This window comes from Pinus tabuliformis, chromosome J (assembly GCF_031772625.1).
Source record: "Pinus tabuliformis cultivar Carrire ecotype Pingquan chromosome J, CPIR1, whole genome shotgun sequence".
Classification (NCBI taxonomy): domain Eukaryota; kingdom Viridiplantae; phylum Streptophyta; class Pinopsida; order Pinales; family Pinaceae; genus Pinus; species Pinus tabuliformis.
In genome coordinates, this window is record NC_142295.1 from 1464281774 (window position 1) to 1464303673 (window position 21900).

Below are 21900 nucleotides of genomic sequence, written 5' to 3' on the forward strand. Positions count from 1 at the left end.
AACAATTTATTTGCTGTCTGCTACGACAAATATCAAATAACTCACATTGCGATTTTCACAAATAAAAATGCAGAAGAAAATAACACTGAAATTTGAGAAAATCGAGCACACACAAACATAAAAAATTAACACAGTTATTTTTGGACAATTGGCCCTGGAAAAACCCAACTTGGGAAAACTGGTGTAGCAGCTGAGGGTTTTATTATTATGCAATAGTGAAATCTGTGTATAATAATTTGGATGCTGAATTTGGCAATCCTACTGAGAAAAATATTGGCAAAAATCTAGTGAGGAATTTTCCTCACCCCATAGGCAAATCCGACACTAAAGACTGGCTTCTGAAACCCTCTGCGTCTTGCCCTGTGTCACCCTTTGCGTGGGCTTTACGCAGGCACAAATCCATATGGCCCGGATCTCACACTGAGCTGCCTCTTCTGCTTACCACTGACTCTGGAAATGTTTCTTCCGGCCTCTGCAAAATTCTTTTTCCATTGGAACAGTGAAATAACTTCTGAATCTGCAAATCGAATTGCCTCTAGAGGCTACTATGTAGTCCCTGCGTTAGCCTCATTGTGGCTCTTCTGGCTCTCTGCAAATACACTCACTGGATCTGGAAATCTTCTTCCAACCTCACTATCTCTACCCCTTAATGTCTTTGCTTCCTCACAGAAACTCGAACTCTCTAGCAACTGACTGTTGCTACTTTGCAAAATCGAATTCTTCAAGTGTCTCTAGTGTATTCTCCAAGTGCCCATTGATCCCTTCTTATATCTCCCTGTTTGGTCTCTAACGACCAAGATTAAATCTCAATCGATGGATTAGATCATTTCTGGACCGATCTGTGTGAGTTTCTAGAGAATTCTCTCATTGATTTAATTAATTTTGATTAATTAACTATATTCCTTAAGTTTAGACTTAGGAAATATTTAAAAACTTGGCTAATAATCTACTTAAGCCATCTCTATGTAAAATTTCCAGAAATGATTTCTGAGTTTTGGAGATCTCATGTATTCTAGTCTCTCCACCAAGTTTTGTGGCTATAACACATCCGATGCTACAAAAACTAACATTGACCATTGAAGATCACTTGAAGACTCCATGCTTGAGGATATGTTAGAGACTTCATGTACCATCAAAGTTCAAACTTCATATATCATCAGAGCTTTAAAACTCTATATTGTTTTTCTCATTCTTTTGCTATATTGTACCCAAATTCCGCAAGCCTTAAGGAGATGTTGTAAAGTGATGTTAGTATGATGAATCGAGTCACGTAACAGGCCTAGGTAACTTGGGACATTGTCATCAAGTGAGTTTACTCTGGGATTTTTTTTACTTGGTTAATTATTGGTGCTTTTTAGCACGTAATAATTAATTGAGTTTTTTTTTTCCAAGCTATAACCTCAAAGCCAGAGTGTGGCTTGATGGGAAAGCCTTTGGTGAGTTCTAGTGTCTAGTCATTGTATATTAGTCAAAAAAATTTCGCAGAATTTGATTAGGTCTAGGGTTTAGTTTTTTAATTTTTAAATTTTTTTGCAGGGTGGAAATTTCAATAAATTCTGATTGTAAAATGTAATAAGTTATGTCTAGAGAAGTTGTATGTGGTATGTATGCTCAAAATTATATCTCTCACCCTCAACTTTTTTTAAGACACACTTTGAAGGGTGAAAAATAAGTTATGTACCCTCAAAACCCACTTTTCCTAAGTCTAGGGGAAAATGTGGCAATAAATTGAGCCAACAATTAAATAAATGGAGAAAAATAAATATCCACACATGCCAAAATGATGTGGAAATGAGGTGGAAATTCATCAAAAGGTCAAAGTCAAGTTAGAAAGTGATGTGGACTCCACCTAGGCCACAAATCAAGGAAGTCAAATTTCTCAAGGAAGGGACCACGAGTTCCAAAGACAAAATCACACTTTTTGTGGAGATAACTCAAGTTTAGAGGAGTGAGCAAGAGTTTACTCAAGATATGTTTCGATTTCATGGAGGAGTGGAGAAGTGGTCTCCTACCATTCTAAGTCACCCGACACGGGGATTCAGGATTTGTAGGATACGAGGATTCGAGTGTCGGATTCGGACATGTTGACCCCCTGGAACACGACATGTAGGATTCGTTATATATATATATATATATATATATATATATATATATATTAAAAATTAGATATTTCTTACACAAATTCTCATTAATGATACATATTCATTGATTTCAAACATAGATCTTCATCTAGATGTTAGTTTTACTGTTTACAAAGTAAGTTAGTAACATCAGAGCATGCATAGTACATACAAAATTCAAACATCTGCATAAACCCTCACAAACCTCACAAACCGTCCCAAACCTCATAAACCCTCATAAACCCTCGCAAACCTCATAAACCCTCACAAACCTCATAAACCTCACAAACGTCATAAACCCTCGTACACCTCATAAACCCTCCCTCATAAACCTCATAAACCCTCACTTTTTTGGGATTTGAATCCCAAAATCGGAACCTGAAGTGTCCTAACGGGACACGACCGGGATTCGATGGTGCCTTGTTAGGACACGTGGTGTCCCATTTTGGGATTCAAATTCCCATCGAATTGTGTCGGATTCGTGGGATTCAGACACGTGGCCTGTTTTGGACGAATCCGATTTCATAGGTTTCAACATTGGATCAGGAATGACCTCCTGGTGTAGTAGGAAACAAAAATCCACGGCTTTGAGCTTAGCTGAAGTGGAATATATGGCGACTAGCACAACTCTGTGTGAAGCCATATGGCTTTAGAAATTGCTTGTGAATCTATTCAGGAGAAGGATGGAAGCGACCAGGATCATGTGCGATAATCAGAGTTGCATCAAGCTCTATGAGAATCCAATATTTCATGATCGGTTGAAGCACATTGATATCATGTGTCACTTTGTCAGAGACTGTGTCCAACGAGGAGCAGTACAGTTGAGGTACACTCCTATAGGGGAATAGGTGGCAGATATCCTCACCAACGCTCTAGGAAGAACAAAGTTTGTTTATTTTAGGAAGAAGATGGGGATGGTAAAGAATCCATTTCAGTAGCAAAAATGGATAAGTGTCGGGAGTTGCAGTGCAAAAGTTAGTAGTGGTAGTGCTATGGGCAGCATGATGCAGCATGTTGAGAGGGAGCTGCAGTACAAATGTAGCAGTGACAGTGGCAGTGTCATCGACAACAGTATAGAAAGCAACAGTGTAGTGGATGTGGGGCAGCAGGCCTAGCATCAACACAGGTCCCGATGCGGAGGATCAATGTGATGTTTCAGTGATGAAGCATTACTAGAGCACATTCATCGCTAAGAGGGAGTGTTGATTTTTGGTAGCATCAGATGTGCTCTAGCCTTGAAATTTGGAGGAGAGGATAAGGCACATGAGATCTCCAAGACCCATAAATCGTTTTGAGAAATTCCACTCGGATGAGGAGTTATTAAAATAATTAATATTTTTAATGGGTTCCTAAGTCTAGACTTAGGAAAATAAAAATATTAATTGGTATTAATAAAGATAAGGGTGAGAAGCTTTGAAGAGATGAGGATCAAGTCTGTTTTATTCTTAGTCGTTGATTAGAGACTTAATCTCGACCATTGATTCATCAACAGGAAAAGTATAAGAGAAGACTTGAAGATCATTTGGAGACACACTCGCAGATACTCAGTATTTCAGGGAAAATCGATTCTCAAGTAAAGGAGATCGATTTTAGAGGGAGAGTTATAGGGTGGAGGAAGAGGAGGGCATCAACAACAGGCAGTGACTAAGGAGGAGGTGACGCAGGGACAATGGGAGACAAAGTAAAGAGAGACATAGTCTAGAGGAGAGGCATAGCCCTTGGCAGGCTAACGCAGAGGCCACTCAGAGCCATGTTGGGCTAGGCAGAGTGACGCAGAGGTGATGTAGAAGTGGGAGCAGGGTCTCCAAAGTGTCAGAAAGTCTCAAAGGGAAAGTCTTGGGTGTTTTCTTTCAGTTTCTCTGTAAAATCATTCCTTGTAAAAGTAATTGTTGCTGAACCAGTTTTCCGCATTGGGTTTTTCCGGGGACAATTGGCGAAAAACAACTTTGTTGATGTGATTGGTTCTTGTGCATGTATTTTTTCTCTGCTTAATTGTGTGATAGCTGCAGTAGAATTTATTTTAATATTTGCCGAAGGGATTTCGTAAATAACTTATTGTGAATAATAAGTAAGTGAAATAAATCAGTTGCTGTAGTAGAATTTCAGTTTAGAATTTTTCATAGTGTTTCCAGCCCCGAAAGGGAAGTGGTAGGTCACAAGTTAGCTCATTAATCGACAAGTGTGTGTAGATGGTGGAAATGGAGTGGGCATGACTTTAGGGTAGGGTGCCATAACCAAGAGTATAGGTAATGGTGGTCCACCATTCTAGGTGTATAGATGTAGGGAAGGAGGAATCGTGGAGGCATGATTTACCCCTTTCCTCAACCTATTTTTTCCATCCGTCTGGTGTTCCATTTACTTCTTTATGATTATGCATTGATTTGGGTGAGAAAATGGAACAACCGGATTTTAATCTTCTCACTGTTGGCAGTTTATTTGTCGTCTGAATAAATTATTTGGAAAATAACGATCAAATCACTGATGCATTCTTCACAATAAAAGAACATTGTAGAAATAAAAATATGGAACTGAAAAATAGATGCACACACAAAAATTGACACCGTTATTTTTGGACAATTGTCCCTAGAAAAACCTCGAAGGGAAAACCAATGCGATAGATGAGGGTTTATATTATTATGCAACAATTTGATAGAAATTTTACAACTGGTTGCCTGACTGGTAAACCTGCAGAAATCTATTGGCAAAATATCTAGAAGATAATCTTGTCTACCCTTGCAATTGATCTGACCCTCTCCTGACAACTCGCACTCTTCTAGAGTATTCGTACCGCCTCTGGGAAATGTGCACTATTGCCCAAGATAAATTCGTACATCATCAGAACTGCCTCCAGGTGAGCCATCCTGCGTTCCTCTACCTTTGAAACCAAATCACTCTGCCTCTAGAACACTGATCTGGCTACTAGCAATTGAAACATGGCGTCCTCCGACAACTTGCATTGGGAATCTGGCCAACTCGCACTACTATATTTGGCCTTCTTTTGTAGAAAACTCAACCTCCTCTTTCTTGTCACCCAGACATTGGAAATACTGAGGAAATCTTCCTCCGAAATCTCTACTGCAACCCTTGCTCTGATGCTTTCCCTAGCTTCAACTGTGCCCTTGCTGAATACCTGCAACTGGGTAGTCGAACTGCTTTGATCTTCTATGATGCCTCTTCTCCAAGCCCTCGACTTGCTCTTTTAATCTTCTTCTGTTGAGCAACCAACGACCAAGATCTAATCTCGATCAATGGCTTAGATCACTTTGACTCCATCAATAGAAGTTGCTAGAGCAAAATTGTAATATTCCAAATGGAAAAATACTGTAGATAACAAAAGCAATGAACTAGCTACAACTACAAAATTCAAAAGTGCACAACCATACACATTTGAACACAGAAATATAGGCAAAATCTCTGAGCCATTGCATTAATTTTGATAAATATGAATACAATAAATGAGATCAGAGGAACCTGGACTTGCTACTCAAGTTATGGCAAGAACCCAAGAGTGACTACAATGTTCAAATGCTGGGAAGATCCCCTAGGAAGAACTGCGCATGCCCAGGATGAATTGCTCGCTACTACTAGAAGGAAAGTGCAAGATTGCTCTGAAGAGTGCTCGGAGTGAACTGAAACTCTGACGACAAGATCGAGAAGACTGAGAAGTATCTCACGAACCCAAGTGGTGGAAATAGTCCCAGAGTGAACTGCGCCCTCCTCCAACAATTTCAACTACTGACTGCTGGATGGAACTAGGAATTCTGGCTCAGAAGTGCTTAGAAATTTCTGCAAAATTAATCCTAGCCTCCTGTCACGAAACCCAAAAAGGGTTTGCGCTGAATCCATCAACCCTCGGTGACCCCCAACAAATGCAAGTTGCCCAATCTGGCCAGAAAACACCCCACAATTTTGATATTATTGAATACCCCAAATCTACCATGGGAAATTGGTCCCAGCTCTGGTTAATTTTCCACTAAAAAATACCTCCTATCTCTAGCCCTTATCTCTCGACAAATTCTTCTCCCTTCTTCCCTAGCATAGGCTAAGCCAGAAATCCCTGCGCAATGTTCAGTGTGAGAGAAATGGCTAGTCAAAATCCTTGCCTCACATCCCAACAAATTCGCTATAAAATCTCCGGCAATTTGTGGGAAAAACTCTTGCAAATCGTCCAAAACTCTAGCAATCTATAGTTGATCTCAATTGGGGTGCTTAGAACAACTTTTGCGCCCAAGGAAATACACACCAGTTGGAAATGATTTGCAATGTAGCTCCTTTAGAAGTCCTGAGATAAACTTCTCTCTACTCTCCTAGGGTGGCACTCAGAGTACACCAAAGCTAGAGGTGGAATTCCTGCTTGGGAACCCTGTTGAAATTTCTAAGTCTAACCCGTTAGAAATTCTTCTTGCACTATTTGGTTTATTTCGCCTACTTGTTTAGTTTCTTAACAAGTTATTTAACCATATAAATACTAAAAATAAAAACAAATGCAGTCTCAATCATCTACAGATCATCAACTAAAAGAGATAGACAAAAACACAAGGGACATCGTTATTTTTGGACAATCGTCCCTGGAAAAACCCAACTTGGGAAAATTGGTGCAATAGTTATGAGGGTTTTATTATTAAGCATCTCTTCTTGAGTACAACTAGGTGCCAAACTGGCTCACCCTACAGAGAAATCAATCTGGTAGTAATACCTCTCTTCGGAAGCAGATATTCGGAAAGTCTGCTCCACGAAAATCTCTGCAATGCCTCTCTGAGGCTCTCCATCAGCCCTCCTGGCCTCTGCGTTAGCCTGGAACCCTCTGCGTTAGCCTTCTAATGCTCTGTGCTGGCTCTCTGGCCCTCTGCGTCACCCATGCAGGCCCTGGTAGCGTTTGTGCAATCTCTCTAGCCCTCTGCGTGGCTCTTGCTGGCTCTGCGCAACCTTCTTTGCCCCAACGCTGATCCTTTGGCACTATCTCTGCCTCTCTGCTATGCACTCACGCTCGTTGCAACTTTGATCACTGATTCAATTTCTCTCAGCAAACCCCGCTCCAGAAAATCGAATTGACTGATCAACTTGGTGTATCTCCCGCTAACCCTCAAGCCTCCTCTTATACTTTTTCTGTTGAGTCTTCAATGACTGAGATTAAATCTCTAATCAACGGCTAAGATTAGATTTGGCTTGATCCATGTCATTTAGAACCTTCTCACCTAGTTTTATATTAATACCCATTAATATTTTAATTTTCCTAAGTTTAGACTTAGGAACTCCGTTAAAAATATTAATTATTTTAATATCTCTTTAATCGGGTGGATTTTCCCCACACCATTTCTAGGTCTTGGAGATCTCATGTGCTTTAGCCTCTCCATTAATTTTCATGGCTAGAGCACATCCGATGCTACCCCAAATCAACAAACCCCTCATGCTAAACAACATCGGCTGACTTGGCTAAACAACTCAAGAAAACTTGTGTTTACAAGTCAAATTGTTAGTAGATGCAAATGAAGGCCTTTTCTCCTTATTTATAATTGTTGACCTCCTTTTCTCCCTTGGTGGCCCCTATTAGTTTTTGTAGCATCAGATGTGTTCTAGCCATGAAATTTGGTGGATTGGCTAGAATATATGAGATCTTCAACCCAGAAATCGTTTATGGAAATTCTACTTAGAGTGTCTCAATTAGATTATTAACTGTTTTTTAAATATTTCCTAAGTGTAAACTTAGGGAATATGGTTAATTAATCAGTATTAATTGAGATAAGGCGAGAATAGTCTAGAAACTCACATGGATCGATCCAGAGATGATCCTAGCCATCGATTATGTTTTAGTCTTGGTTTTTGGTGCTTCAATAGTGGATTATAAGTAGAGCTCGATGTGGTGATGGAAAAGATACTTGAGCAGTTTGATTTCTTGGTAGATCAATTTCCACATTAACAGCAATCAGTTGCTGGAGAGAGCTAGAGATCGAAGCAGTGAGTGAGGGGTAGAGACAGTGAGGGTGGAGGAAGTATTCCAGATCTAGTGAGTGCATTTGTAGAGAGGCAAGTTCGATTTGTTGAGAGGGAAAGATGTCTTCAGTTCCAGAGGTCGGGAAGGAGTGCTAGAGTGTCGAAGAAGCATTTTTCTATCCAGTAGAGGGCAGAACGACTTCATCAGAGACCAGTTAGAGGCTTGACGTTAAACAAACTGCGCAGAGGTTGATGCAGAGGGTCAGAGGGCCGAGTTTCTGAAGGCAAGTTGTGTCGGGGTTTGCCTGTGGGGTGAGGAAATTCCTCACTAGATTTTGCCAGTATTTCTCTCTGTAGGATTGCCTGATTTCGGCATCCAGTTGTACTTAGAATTTCTCATTTCTGCAAAATAATAAAACCTTCAGTTGCGGCACCGATTTTCCTAAGTTGGGTTTTTCTGGGGACTTTTGTCCAAAAATAATTGTGTTAATTTTATGTGTGTGTGCTAGCATTTCTTATCTTCCAGTGTTTTATTTTTCGGCATAATTTTTATTTGTGAAGGTTGCAGCGTGTTTATTGCGATATTTGCCGTCGCAGATAAATTGTTAATTAATTAACAATTAGGAGAAATAATACCAGTTGCTGCAATAGGATTCCAGTTTGGAATTTTCACAACCCCCACTCTTCCTCTCTCCTAATTCGCTTGCCCTCCTCTTTTCTCTCTCCTCCAAGAGTGTGAGTTCATTTCTTGGGCTGAATTTCTCTCTCTTGTGGGCCACACATTCCACTAGAGCTGCAATTTCCCTTTTTCCTCCTAAGTCCCAATGTTAGAATTACCTCCTCTTCCAAAAAATCGTCTTTAATGTGGAGAATCAAAATTGGGGATATTACAAAAATGGAATTACCTTTAATTAACCAACTTCCCTAGTTAGACTTAGGAAATAATTAATTATTGGCTAATTAATTTGATTAATGTTGGTTTGGGGTAGCATCGATGTGCTCTAGCCACGAAATTTGGTGGAGAGGTTGGGTCACATGCGATCTCCAATACCAAGAAAGGGTTTGTGCAGATACTAAACAGATCAGGAGATATTAAAATAATTATTATTTTTAATGGAGTCCCTAAGTCTAAACTTAGGGAAAATAAAATATTAATGTGTATGAATATGAATCTGTGTTAGAGTGGTCCAAAAGACATGGATCAAGCCAGATCTAATCTTAGCCGTTGATTAGGGACTTAATCTCGACCTTTGATATGTCAATAGGAAAAGTATAAGAGGGGGCTTGAGGGTCACTTGGAGAATACACCAGAGTGATCAATCATTCTATTCTGTAGAGCGGGGTTTGCTAAGAGAGATAGAATCAATGATAGGGAGAGCAGCTGAGGGGCATTGAGTACAGAGAGACAGAGAGGTAGAGATAGTGCCGGGATAGCAGCAGAGCAGCCAGAGAGAGAGACACAGGAGAAACCAGTGCTCACGCAGGGCCACACAGAGGCAACTAAGTGTTGCGCAGAGCACCAGAGGGGCCAACGTAGCTGACGCAAAAGCTTAGAGAGCTTATGCAAGGCCTCCTGGGGTTGACGCAGGGCCAATGCTGGGCTAGGAGAGGCTGACGTAGTCCAGATTGGGCAGGCGTTGGGGTTTCAGGGGCAGATTGGTGCTGAGTAGCTGCCGAAAGGATTATCCGGGGTTTCAGCCAGTAGATTTGTCTGAAATGGAGAGGTATTACTGCTAAGGAAATTCTCTGTTGGGTAGGCCAATTTTGGTACCCAGATTGTACTATGATATTGCTTAATAAGAAAACCCTCAGATAGCTGCACTGGTTTTCCTGCATTGGGTTTTTCCGGGGACATTAGTCCCAAAATAATGCTGTCATATGGTGTGTTTGTTCTTGTTTCTTTTAGTTGCTGATCTGTAATATGTTGAGCATGCACTAGTGTTTATTTTCAGTATTTACATTGTAAATAACTTGTTAAGGAAAATAACAAGTAGGTAGGAATAAATCAGATAAAGAGCATGGAGGGTTTCTAACTAAGTAAACTTAGAAACTTCAACAATTAAGGTGTTTCCGAGTCTTATCTCGAGAAACATTTTCTGTGTTTTGAAGATCTCGTGTTCCTTAGACTCTTAAACATATAGAGACTAGAACACATGTCTGTTGCTACCATAAACTAACATTGGGTGCATAGCGTAGGAGCCCAAAATTTCTTTTTGGGATTTAACATTTTATACTGCTTAATGATTGGGAAGTTTATAGCTCATTATAGTTGGGACAATACAAGGGTTCCTTTTTATAGATGGAGCATCATGCGCTCTGTTACCCACCAAAATGGTAAAACCCTATGGAGAAAATTTTTCTTCTACCTTTGACAGCCAGCTAGATAGCAAGCCAACCAACATCCCCTAATATTCGCTATTTGATGATGATATGCTATGTGTCTCCGCCATTTGCATCAGCCACATGCCTTTCCCCATCTAACATTTCCACTTGGTTGAAGGTGGGATACTATTCAACAGTTACTTTGATTATTTTGCAATTGGGTGTTTGTTTGTTTTGGGCATTTAGTGTAGATAAAGGGATGATACAGAAGATTGACTGATCTTGACTGTAAATCTGTTCTCACCTTACTAGGGGGGGTAATCTTTAGCCCTAGTCTAGTGGGGCCTCCCTTGAGGTCTTAGAGTTGTGGAAGGGGTACTAGATGGAAAACCTGAATTGAGATAGCGTGTTCATTATCCCCTACGCCATACTTGACCACTTTCTATGACACATTACAAACCTCATATTCCATCTCCATTCTTCGGATCTAACTTGTCATTGGTTCATTTTTGTTTATTAATTTCCAAATTTTATTTTCAGCAAGATGAACTCTAATTAATGTTAGGGAACTAACATTTTGTTGAAATTTCTTTGCACCTTAGGTCAGGTCTATGACTTAAACAAACCTATAAACACACTAGAGATGCTCAACTATGAAGCACTTTGCACAACGAAATATAACAAAGTGAAATCAACAAAAGTACACAAGATATATGGCCCAAACACTTTTCTTATCAGTCCATCAACAAGAAAATCTTAGGGCTCCCATACCAAGGATTATGGCCCTTTGAAAACACTAATACAATGCTATAATAAATAGAAAGCAAATCTGTCCTTTGACTGATAAAACTAGTGCTGAGGCCTAATCCTTCAGGCCCTCATCTGCCCATAAAACAAAGACAAAATGGCTCAACTTGCTGTTTTTAGTCCTTGACATGCAGCCCTTTCAGTGCTCTTTTTCCACACAGATCATCTCCTTTAGAATTCTGTCCAACAACTGGTTCACCAGTAGACTTCTCTCTTTAGCCACTGTTCACACCTACCACTTGTCAGCTTGCTGCTAGCCCCTCCTTTGCTTAACAAACTTCCTCTTGTAGCCCTGTTCTTGCTGTCTGCACTAATTCGGCGTGCTATTGCTGCCTGCAGCCTCCTTTCTGCAACCTCAGAGCTCCTTTTAACTGCAGCCTAACCCTGGAAGCTTCAGCCTCACCTCAGATGACCTCAGCTGGTCTTTTATCTTTGTCCAGCCTTGGTCCAGGCCTCTTCTTGGCTGCGGCCCAGACTAGGGCACAGTCCAGCCCTGCGGCCCTTATGAACAGATCTTAAAGGAGCCTTAACCAGCCCTTTTCACCATGAACAGACCCCTGGTCTCTTGCATCCAGCACACAGAACCCTCGGCCTCCCTTTAGGACAAATACACGGCCTCCAAACAAAAACTCATCCTTGCTGCGGTCTCTTTGAGTACAGAACACTAACTCAGCCTCTTCTTCGCCCTCCTCTTCTAGGCTGCGACTCTCTTTGGTTTTATCTCTTGCTCACAATATGAGTCTTGCGGTTATGTCTTGGCCACTCCTTTGGCCTCCAATATATAACTCTCTAAAAGGTGCCTTAGGTGCCCCTATTATCCATTAAGAGACTCCTCAACAACAATTAGAATATAATTTTAATTATCTTGGGTTCTAAGCCCACACCTTTGGGTTAAAACCCCAAACTTGGGTACTTTGCCAACAAATCATCCATTTTGTGGGTTTTCTTCTCACAAGTCTAGCACCCAAGACTTGTAGGAGTACCTCTCATGCTACACAATTTTCAACACATCTACTGTTAAACTGAAATTCAGACTTGGCATGAACTGGGCAAGGGGTCTGAAAATGGCTATGTGGGAAAAAAACTAAGTTGCACTGAAACAGATACAGAAATGGGGTTTGAAATGGATACGGCAATTTTTCAAAAAATATGGATACGATACGACAAAATAAAACTTTTATATTACTATTCATCTTTTAGAATCTAGATTCTATATTTAAAAATACATAATCATCATCATGAAATCCACATAAAGAAATCATCATCATCAATTCAACATAGACATTGTCATCATCATTAGTGATTGTCATAACATTCAACATATCAAGTTTCTGTTCCCAATTTCAATCATCAACATCATCACCAAAATTAATAATGCTATATGCACACTACATAGTGCAAATTACAAAATGAACTATGACTGACAGTCTACTATCATATGACATATTATGGTATTCAATGTTCATTGTTCAAAAGTTTAAAACATCATCATAAATTACATTTACATATCATCAAATATGTCTTCATCCATGTAATTAAGATCCACATCATCATTTGGATCCTCTCCATGAGTGGGAGCATTGCTGCCATGTCCACTTGAAGATGCAATTATTGGTGCCTCCTCATCAAACAAAGTCATATGAGACATGGCATTCAATGTCATATCCAAGTCAGGAAACTCTGGAAACAGATCCAAAACCCTTAAAAATGCCCGAAACGTTTCAGAAATAGGATTCTGCATTTCCAAAAAAATGGAAACATTTCAGAAATAGGATCTTGCGTTTCCAAAAAACTGAAATGTTTCCGTGCCATTTCCATGCCGTATCGTACCCATTTCTGTTTCCGAACCGCCAAACGACATTTCTGGGGTCTTGGAGGGACGTTTCCGGTAACTTAGAAAAAAACTGAAAAAAGTGGAAAACTTTTTGTCAACCAATTAAAAGATGTATAAATTTCAATTGAAAAAATGTTTTTTTTTTCAGCAACAGTTTTAGGCAAAGTTTCCAGCTTATTTCTCAACTAAAGATTATTTCACCAATTAATTCATAATTTTTCCATGAATTAATTTTATTTGTACTGATCATTGATGATAGTAACAAGTTGTCAGGGAAACACCCTAATTATTTGTTTTCTTAGCACACCACATGAAAGAAATCAGACTGATTCCTTTTATATTAGCTTAGGTTTCAGATAGGTAATGCTGCTTGGGGGACCTTGAAAGATATTTCTTTTGGTCTCTGTGTTTCATCTTATGGGAGATGTGTATTTGTAAATGGTTGAGGTAATGAATAGTTGTTTAAATCTTTGAATTATTCATGATAATTTTGTTCTTGTTTTCATGCAGGCAATTGGATTTGAATTGGGCCGCCCTTTAAAGGTAAACATTTCCCTTAGTAGATTCAGGAAAAATAATCCCCTTCCAGTTTTCTTGGACATTTTAGACTTATTTTTTGTTAAATTATTTTCTGGCTGAGTTCATTTGGTGGAATATCTGATCTGGACTATCAGGTGATAAACTGTGCGCAACTAGTATCAAGAAGAAACAGTGATAAGACAAGCTCTAGCATTTCCTCAGTGTTTAAAGATGCCCGGCTTATGGATGCTGTTCTTGTACTGGAGGACTTTCAGGTCTTATGCTTTTTTTTGTGGAGAAAATTTATCTTGTATTGCATTTTCACGAAGATTAGTTAAAGGGCTAGACAAGGTGGGGCACAGGCCTATAGATCAATGACCTTTTCCCAATGTCTGCAAGAAGGGCTAGTCCATCGGCCCTGTCTCTAAGATCTAGAGAATCTACATATATGATATTACTTAAAGTTCTTCAATCTGATACAGATCTACATAATTGACTTATGATTAGTAGGTGAATGTTCCGGTAGGGTAAGAGGGTTGGAGTTAACATACAAAGTGACCTGACATCTTCTTTTATACATGAGATATAGGGCTGTATGGAAAATAGCTCCCCAACGTTCAATTTGTCCTACATTTTCACCTAACTATCATAGACACTCCCTTTTATTGGATAATATGAGTTAGAATAAATTGTTTATTTTCCTTGTTTGAACTTTATCTAGTGTTTGATGTTCTTTTCTACTTTGTGACTATTTGCATTCTGTGCAGATATTTGTTTCTGAAGATGCTTCTTCTAGAGCTGGTATCATGAATGTTTCAGCCTGGTCCGATGTTTCTATTGGTCTTCTTTTACATGAGCTGGAGCGCTTTCCAGGCATTTGCATCCTTATTGCAAACTTGACGCAGGTTTGATAGTTGGATAGAGTTAATATATGTTAGCGATGGATAGCCTATTGAATTGGATAATTAGTAAGATCAATTTTAAATTTGGAAATTTTAGTTGTATAATTATAAGAGTATGCTCTAGGAAGGGTGATACTTGCAATAATTGCATAAGGAGTGAGTAAACTCGAGAAAAAGCTGCTGGTGGCTATGGTAGTTGTTTTCAATTGTAAGGAGCAAATTTGAAAATGCCAAAAGGATGCTTGTAAATAACATAAATCACAGTAAGTCTTGGTAAACTTCCATATACACAATGTTTACCAAATATGGGACAGAGTACATCTGTCAATAGCATAATAAAGATGTGTTACACAATAACTTATTACATATTAGTTTATGAACTCAAGAAAACTCGATAGGTTCAAGTGCAATATCATAAATCAAATGTATATATACTAGTTTGTTACAAGCCACTGTTGCTGTGAAAATTCGGAAACCCCGAATCCTACTGCAACCACTGATTAAGTTTCTTCTATTTGTGAAATAATAGAACAAATTATTTACTGTGTTCTACTACAAATATTGAAACTAATACATTGCAGCCTTCACAAAATAAATACCGTGGAAGAAAAATAATGCTGGAAGAATAGATGCACACACACAAATAACACTATTATTTCTGGACCAATGTCCCCGGAAAAACCCAACTAGGAAAAATCGGTGCAGCAGTTGAGGGTTTTATTATTATGCAATAGTAAATCTGAGTACAAATATATGGATGCTCAAATCTAGCAATTCATATAGAGAAATGACTGACAAAAGATCTAGTGAGAAAAAATCTCACTTCCACTGGTGATCCGACACTGACCTTGGCTCAAGATGAGCTGTTCTCTATTGGCTCTGCGCAGTCCTTGCGTCAGCCTACGTAGTTCTGCATCACACAACTTGAACCAACGTCTCTCTCGCTAATTGATCAACTATTGTCTGGGAAATGGACTCTCCTGGCATCCGGGCTCCCACTCCGGCTTCTGGCATTGAATCACTGTTTCTCCCCAACAAAATACGGTTTCCCCTCTGAAACATTGCCCTTCCTCTTTGCTCTGTGCTGCCTCTTTGTGGAATTCACTGTCTCTTTGCTATGCACTCACCGGACTAGAAAATCTCCCTCCAGCCTTACTACCCCTACTCCTCTCTCACTTCTTAGATCTTATTGAATCACCTCCGACAATGCATAGCTGCTACTCTTACGATCGATTTCCCAACAAAATCGAATTCCTTGATGTCTCAAGTGTGTTCTCCAACCCCCATCGATTTTCTTCTTATAGTCTCTCGTTGAGACATCAACAGCCAAGATTAAAACATAATCGATGGCTAAGATTAACTAGAACTCGATCCATGTTTTCTTTTAAAAGATTCTCACCGTGACTTAATTAATACCTTTTAATTAATCAATTTTCCTAAGTTTAGACTTAGGCACTATTAAAAAAGATTAATTATTTTAATTAAGTCGTCTCTAGGTGGAATTTCCAGAAACAATTTATGGGTTTTGGAGAATACATGTATTCTAGCGTCTCCACTAAATTTTGTGGCTAGAACACATCCGATGCTACAAAAACTAACACTCCCTCTTAGCGAGGAAAGTGTTCTAGCGCTGCAACCCACTAAAGCAACACCTTGTCTCTGCATCGCCCCCTGTCACGTTGCTGATGTTTGGCTACTGCTGCCCATCAACTACTGCGCAACTTTGATAAACACTGCATTTGTGCTGCTGTTGGCCTTGCTAAACTGCTGCCAACACTGCATCTGCACTGCAACTCCCTCTCCATCTGTTGCTACTGCAACTGAAAAGCATCCAAAATACTGAATCAACTGTGATCAATATGATGCGTCTGTTGCCCGAGTCTTGATTACTGCTAGACTCTGCGCTGTCACTGAAGTCTCTGCGTTGCTGTTGACTCTGTTCTGTGCCAACTCTGCACTGCGCTGCTTAGTGTCTGACTGCTGTAGCCATTGCATCTGTCACTCTAGCACCTAACTGCACCAACTACCATTGATCCGTCTCTCTACTGCATGTTTTGGGCTCCCGTAGCAAGGTATTGATTCATGAGGTGGACCTCCTCAAGAATCCTGCCCATCTTGTATCTCTCTGAGGCTACAAAACCAAATCACCCCACCTCACTCCAAGAGGTATCTCGGTGATCATGGCAAACTCTACCTCCAATCTAGAAGACATCTTGTCGATCTCTGCGGATGCAGCCTACTGATCCTGCTTCTCCTCCTTGTCCTTCTTCCTGAGAGGAGATTGAGTGCTATAGTGGCCAAGCTCACCACATCTGAAGCATTTCACCTTTGGAAATGTCCTTCTTCCTTCTATGTTGCTCATGTTACCCCTTTGATGCGAGGGCCACATTCTCTTCTTCCTTTACTTGCTTCGTCCCACTGTTGCCGCTGGTGCCATTGATGGTGGTCTCCACCAAATCTCACCTCATCTCCTGCTGTTGCAGATAAACCCACATACAATCCCAATCTGGCAACTTTTTGCTGCCCAGTATACTCTGGATGAAGATCTGCCATTCTTTGGAAATGTTGCTAAGAGCAAACCGTGCCAATTCTGTAGGCTGAGGCGCTAACCCTACTGCAGAAAACTGGTCTTAGGTATGCTGAAGCCTAGTAAGGAAGGGCTCTATGTGCTCCGCCTTCTGCATCCTTGTGCATCTTAGTTTCTCTTCAAGATACATCTTACGCTGCTCGGAAGTTCCCTCGTATAGCGTAGCAAGTGCCTCCCACATCTGTCGGGCAGTATGTTTGCTAGCTATGTGAGACACTACGTGATCTCGAACCCCATCGAGAATCAACCTCTTTGCATTTGCCATCTCCTTCTTGTAGGCCTTCAGCGGATCTGCATCTGAGGGTACCACTGACACACTATCGATGTAAGCTTTGAGATAATACTCATCTAGAAGATAGGAAATTCTTGCCTTCCAGATCACATAGTTGGAGGCTCCCTCCAATCGATCCTGATCTCTCAGCCTTGCTAATGCCATCTCTGCAAAATTGTCGAATTCCTCCTCTTCTCCTTTGCGCAACTGCTGACTGTTTTTTCACACTTCCTGTTGGAGTGGGCAAATATGCTCACAACTACTGCTGCTCTGCTAGGAAAAATCACACTTCTGTGCTAGAAGTTTCCTGAGGAAAGAATTCCCTCAGCGTGTGCTCTTCCTTCCTCTTGACGCTATTTTGCACTAGCAAACTATTGCAAAATAACTGTGTCCCAACTGAAGATCTGCTCTGCAAGGAAAATACTACGTCTCCCTCTGCCTCTGGTAAGCTATGATCTGGAAAATCTAATTTCTTTGTCGAGTCTCTCAAAGAAATAAATTTTCCTCAAAAACTGACCCTCTTGACCCAAGGACTGCGTTGCCTCTTGAGGGTTTTGAAATGTTGCCTCTGCAGAGATTCAAAATTCCTCCTTCCTTTTGCTACTGAGCTCTCTGGTTTACGATTTGTGCTTTGATACCATGTGAAAATTCGGGAACCCCAAATCCTACTGCAACAACTGATTAAATTTCTTCTATTTGTTAAATAACTGAACAAATTATTTACTGTGTTCTACGACAAATATCGAAACTAATACACTGCAACCTTCACAAAATAAATACCGCTGAAGAAAAATAATGTTGGAGGAATAGATGCACACATACACACAAATAACAATGTTATTTTTGGACCAATGTCCCCGAAAAAACCCAACTTGGGAAAACTGATGCAGCAGCTGAGGGTTTTATTATTATGCAGTAATAAATCTGAGTGCAAATCTATGGATGCTCAAATCTAGCAATCCATACAGAGAAATGACTGACAGAAGATCTAGTGAGAAAAATCTCACTTCCACCGGTGATCCGACACTGACCTTGGCTCAAGATGAGCTGCTCTTTGTTGCCTCTGCGCAGTCCCCGCATCAGCCTAGGCAATTCCACGTCATGCAACTCAGACCAATGCCTCTCTTGGTAACTGATCAACTGCTGTCTAGGAAGTGGACTCTCTTGGCCTCCAGGCTCCCACTCCGACTTCTAGCACTGAATCACTGCTTCTCCCCAACAAAATATAGCTTCCCCTCTGAAGCACTGCTTTGCGCTGCCTCTCTGTGGAACTCACTGTCTCTCTGCTATGCACTCAGTGGGCTGGAAAATCTCCCTTTGGCCTTACTATCCCTGCCCCTCTCTCATAGCTTTGATCTTACTGAATCACCTCTGGCAAAACATACCTGCTACTCTTAAGATCGATTTCCCAACAAAATCGAATTCCTTAGTGTCTCAAGTGTGTTCTCCAACCCCCATCGAGTTTCTTCTTATATACTCTCGTTGAAACATCAACGACCAAGATTAAAACATAATCGATGGCTAAGATTAACTAGAACTCGATCCATGTCTTCCTTTAAAAGATTCTCACCATGACTTAATTAATACCCTTTAATTAATCAGTTTTCCTAAGTTTAGACTTAGGCATCATTAATAAAATATTAATTATTTTAATTAAGTCGTCTCTAGGTGGAATTTCTAGAAACGATTTCTGGGTTTTGGAGAATACATGTATTCTAGCTTCTCCACCAAATTTCATGGCTAGAACACAACCGATACTACAAAAACTAACAGTTGCAAGTATATTGAGTTGAATAACTATTATAAATGAATATGAATGAGATGATTACAATGACCCTCAAGATGGTTTACTTATAGCATTGTCTGGTCACAAGTGAAGGGGTATGTGTGCTTTGACTTTTCATCACTTATTAACTTATTATTGTCTATTATTATTTATTGTGTTAAGTTATTATATTTATTATTATTAATATTATTTTATGTTTATAACTTGGTCATCCACTTAAAAATTGTTTTGTCCTCAAAGCAAGCATAATGAGACGTACTGTTGACAACAACTTTCTATCTCCCATGATGATTCTTCTTTTGACAAGTTTTTTTCCATTTGATCAGATATTCCTTTATGGTTCTAGATTGTAACACCTTTTCTTTAGGGGCAAGAATATCTTCTGGTTCTAAAATAAATTTTCCTTCATCATCAAAATCAGGAATTTCTGTTTGAGCTAGTTGGGCTTGTCCCAACACCTTCTTGAGTCATGATCAATGGAAGACATTATGGATGCGACAATTGTTTGGAAATTTCAATCCACATGTTACTTTGCTGATTTTTCTTTTTGTTGATTTGAAAAGGTCCGTAGAATTTTGGAGCCAATTTGTTCTTTCCGTGTTGCTTAAGGGCTATGTTGCAGGAAACGCCTAAAAAGGTGGCATTCTGGTACGGGGGATGACCCGAAATGTCGAAACAACCTTGAAACGGGGCTGAAATGCCGTTGGCCATACCTATGGTGTTTCGGCCCCATTTTAGCCGCTATAGGACGCGTTTTGGGTAACATAAATGCTTTTTTTTTTTTTACCTTTTTCGGCCAGCTCAAGGGGTGAAGAAGGGTGTGGGCCCCTTTTAACACCCAAATGCCCAGATTTAGAGCTTTCTCTTTCTGCTCTTGATATTTGTGCCAATGGTGGTGCAAGTGCAAGTGGAAGTACTAGTAGAGTTGCCCCTTCTATTGAACAAACATCTTGTTTTATCTTCGCTGATGAGGATAAGGAGTTTTATTAGTAATGATATGTTAATGTAGCCATAATTGTCTTTAGTGTTGATTTGTGTAAAGTGGGAGGTACTCCAAGCCCTAGGGTTCAGGGTTTCGAGGGCAAAGTGTCAAAATTCCTAAGTGGGAATCCCTATTGCAGCAAACTGATGTTACCTCTCCTACTTGTTTAAATCATGCAAGTTATTTATTGTGTTGTACGGTAAATATCGAAGCAAATACATCTGCAACCTTCACTTAATTAACATATATGCAGAAACAAAATACTGAGCAAGAAAGAAAAATAGAACACATAGGACACAATTATTTTTGGACAAAAAAGTCCTCGGAAAAACTCAATGCAGGAAAACTGGTGCAACAGCTTTGAGGGTTTATTATTATTAAGCAGTAGCAAAATTTGAATACATCATTGAATACCTCACAGGGTTATTTAGTTACGGGGAGAAATACTGGCAGAAGCTTTGTGAGTTTTACCTGACGCAATCATTGAGAAATCCTGGCTGATCCGACTGCTGGATGAGGTGCCCTTGGCAGGCACTGCGCTAGATCTACACTGCCTCTACGCTGTCCTAGCGTTAACCCTTCCAGGCACTGCGTCACCTAGCTAAAGATTCGGTCAGTAGCCCAGAGTCACTGCACTCAGCCTCTTGGTCTTACACCTCGGCTTTTGGTTGCTGAAACTGACCATTTGCTCTGATTTTCGACTTTCTCTCTTTTCCTCTGCATCACTTCTTCTTGGCCCTTCTGGCCGTACGTCAGCGTTTGTGTCAAAGATTCTGGATCACTTACTGTCTCTCTCTGCTGATATATCTCTGGCTAAGAATCTCTCTCTACGGAAGCTCCTATCCTTGCCCCTCAACTGCAAGAGATTTCCTTAATCAATTTTTCCTCTTGAGAACTTCTCACTTCAGAAAATCGATTTTCTCTATCTCTCTGTGTGTTTTCCAAATGACCCTCAAGCCCCTTCTTATATCTTCCAGTTGGACAACCAACGGCCTAGATTAAAACATAATCAAAGGCTCAGATTGTTTTGGCTTGATCCATGGCTTTTTCTAGAAGATTCACCCTTGATTAGATTAATACCCATTAATATTTTAACTTTCCTAAGTTTAGACTTAGACACCCCATTAAAAATAGTAATTGTTTTAATAAAATCACTTATGAGTGGAATTTCCCAAAACGCTTTCTGAGTTCTTTGAAATACATGTGCCCAAGGCTTCCTACAAAATTTGAGGCTTAGAGCAAATCTGATGCTACCCCAAATCAACACAAAAGGCCACAAGGGTCACTTGTGGACTTGAAACCCAAGTATGGGGTTTTGCACCCAATGGTGTCTAGGGCATTTCCGGAAGCACATTTCTACATATGATGGCATGAGACGATAGAGGGTGGAAAGATGAATTTAACGCTTCGAGAATCATTGAATTTCGAGTTGTAGAAGTGGAGAAATGAATTTTTGAAATTGACAAGTAATTATTGGTTTTCAAGTCATGTAGGCTTGAAGTAAAATTTAGCCAATAGATGTGTCTCTTCACTAATTCATTGGAGCCCCTTTATTGGCTATAAATAAAGGGTGATTTGATGTGTTATGCGCATCCAAGTGTGCAATGTTCTCAAAGGGATAGCTCTGAAATTGGGACAGCTTAACTGCAGCAAGAGAGGGGTCTTGGACAACGTGGAAGCAAGGGTCTAAAGTTTGCTATAGAAGTCCGAGCTGCTGAGGCAAGTGCGGATTATTTGAGGGCTGGAATCTTGCTGTTTCAAGGGCTAAGAGAGCAGGCTACTAGGGTGAGTCTTAGTAGGGCAGTACGCTGTTGTTCTCAGATTGTTTGGGCGCATCTT

General features: G+C 40.1%; 1 protein-coding gene across 3 annotated transcripts in view; it reads left to right on the plus strand.

Annotated features, from left to right (window-relative positions):
• LOC149232887 (uncharacterized) overlaps window positions 1-21900 on the plus strand; it is a 398827-nt gene that overhangs the window by 265825 nt on the left and 111102 nt on the right. For all 3 annotated transcript variants that reach the window (XM_089379541.1, XM_089379542.1, XM_089379543.1), the window contains 3 exons: window positions 13525-13557; window positions 13689-13808; window positions 14301-14438. In XM_089379541.1, the coding sequence (XP_089235667.1) occupies window positions 13525-13557; window positions 13689-13808; window positions 14301-14438 (291 nt within the window). The remainder of the gene's footprint in view (window positions 1-13524; window positions 13558-13688; window positions 13809-14300; window positions 14439-21900) is intronic.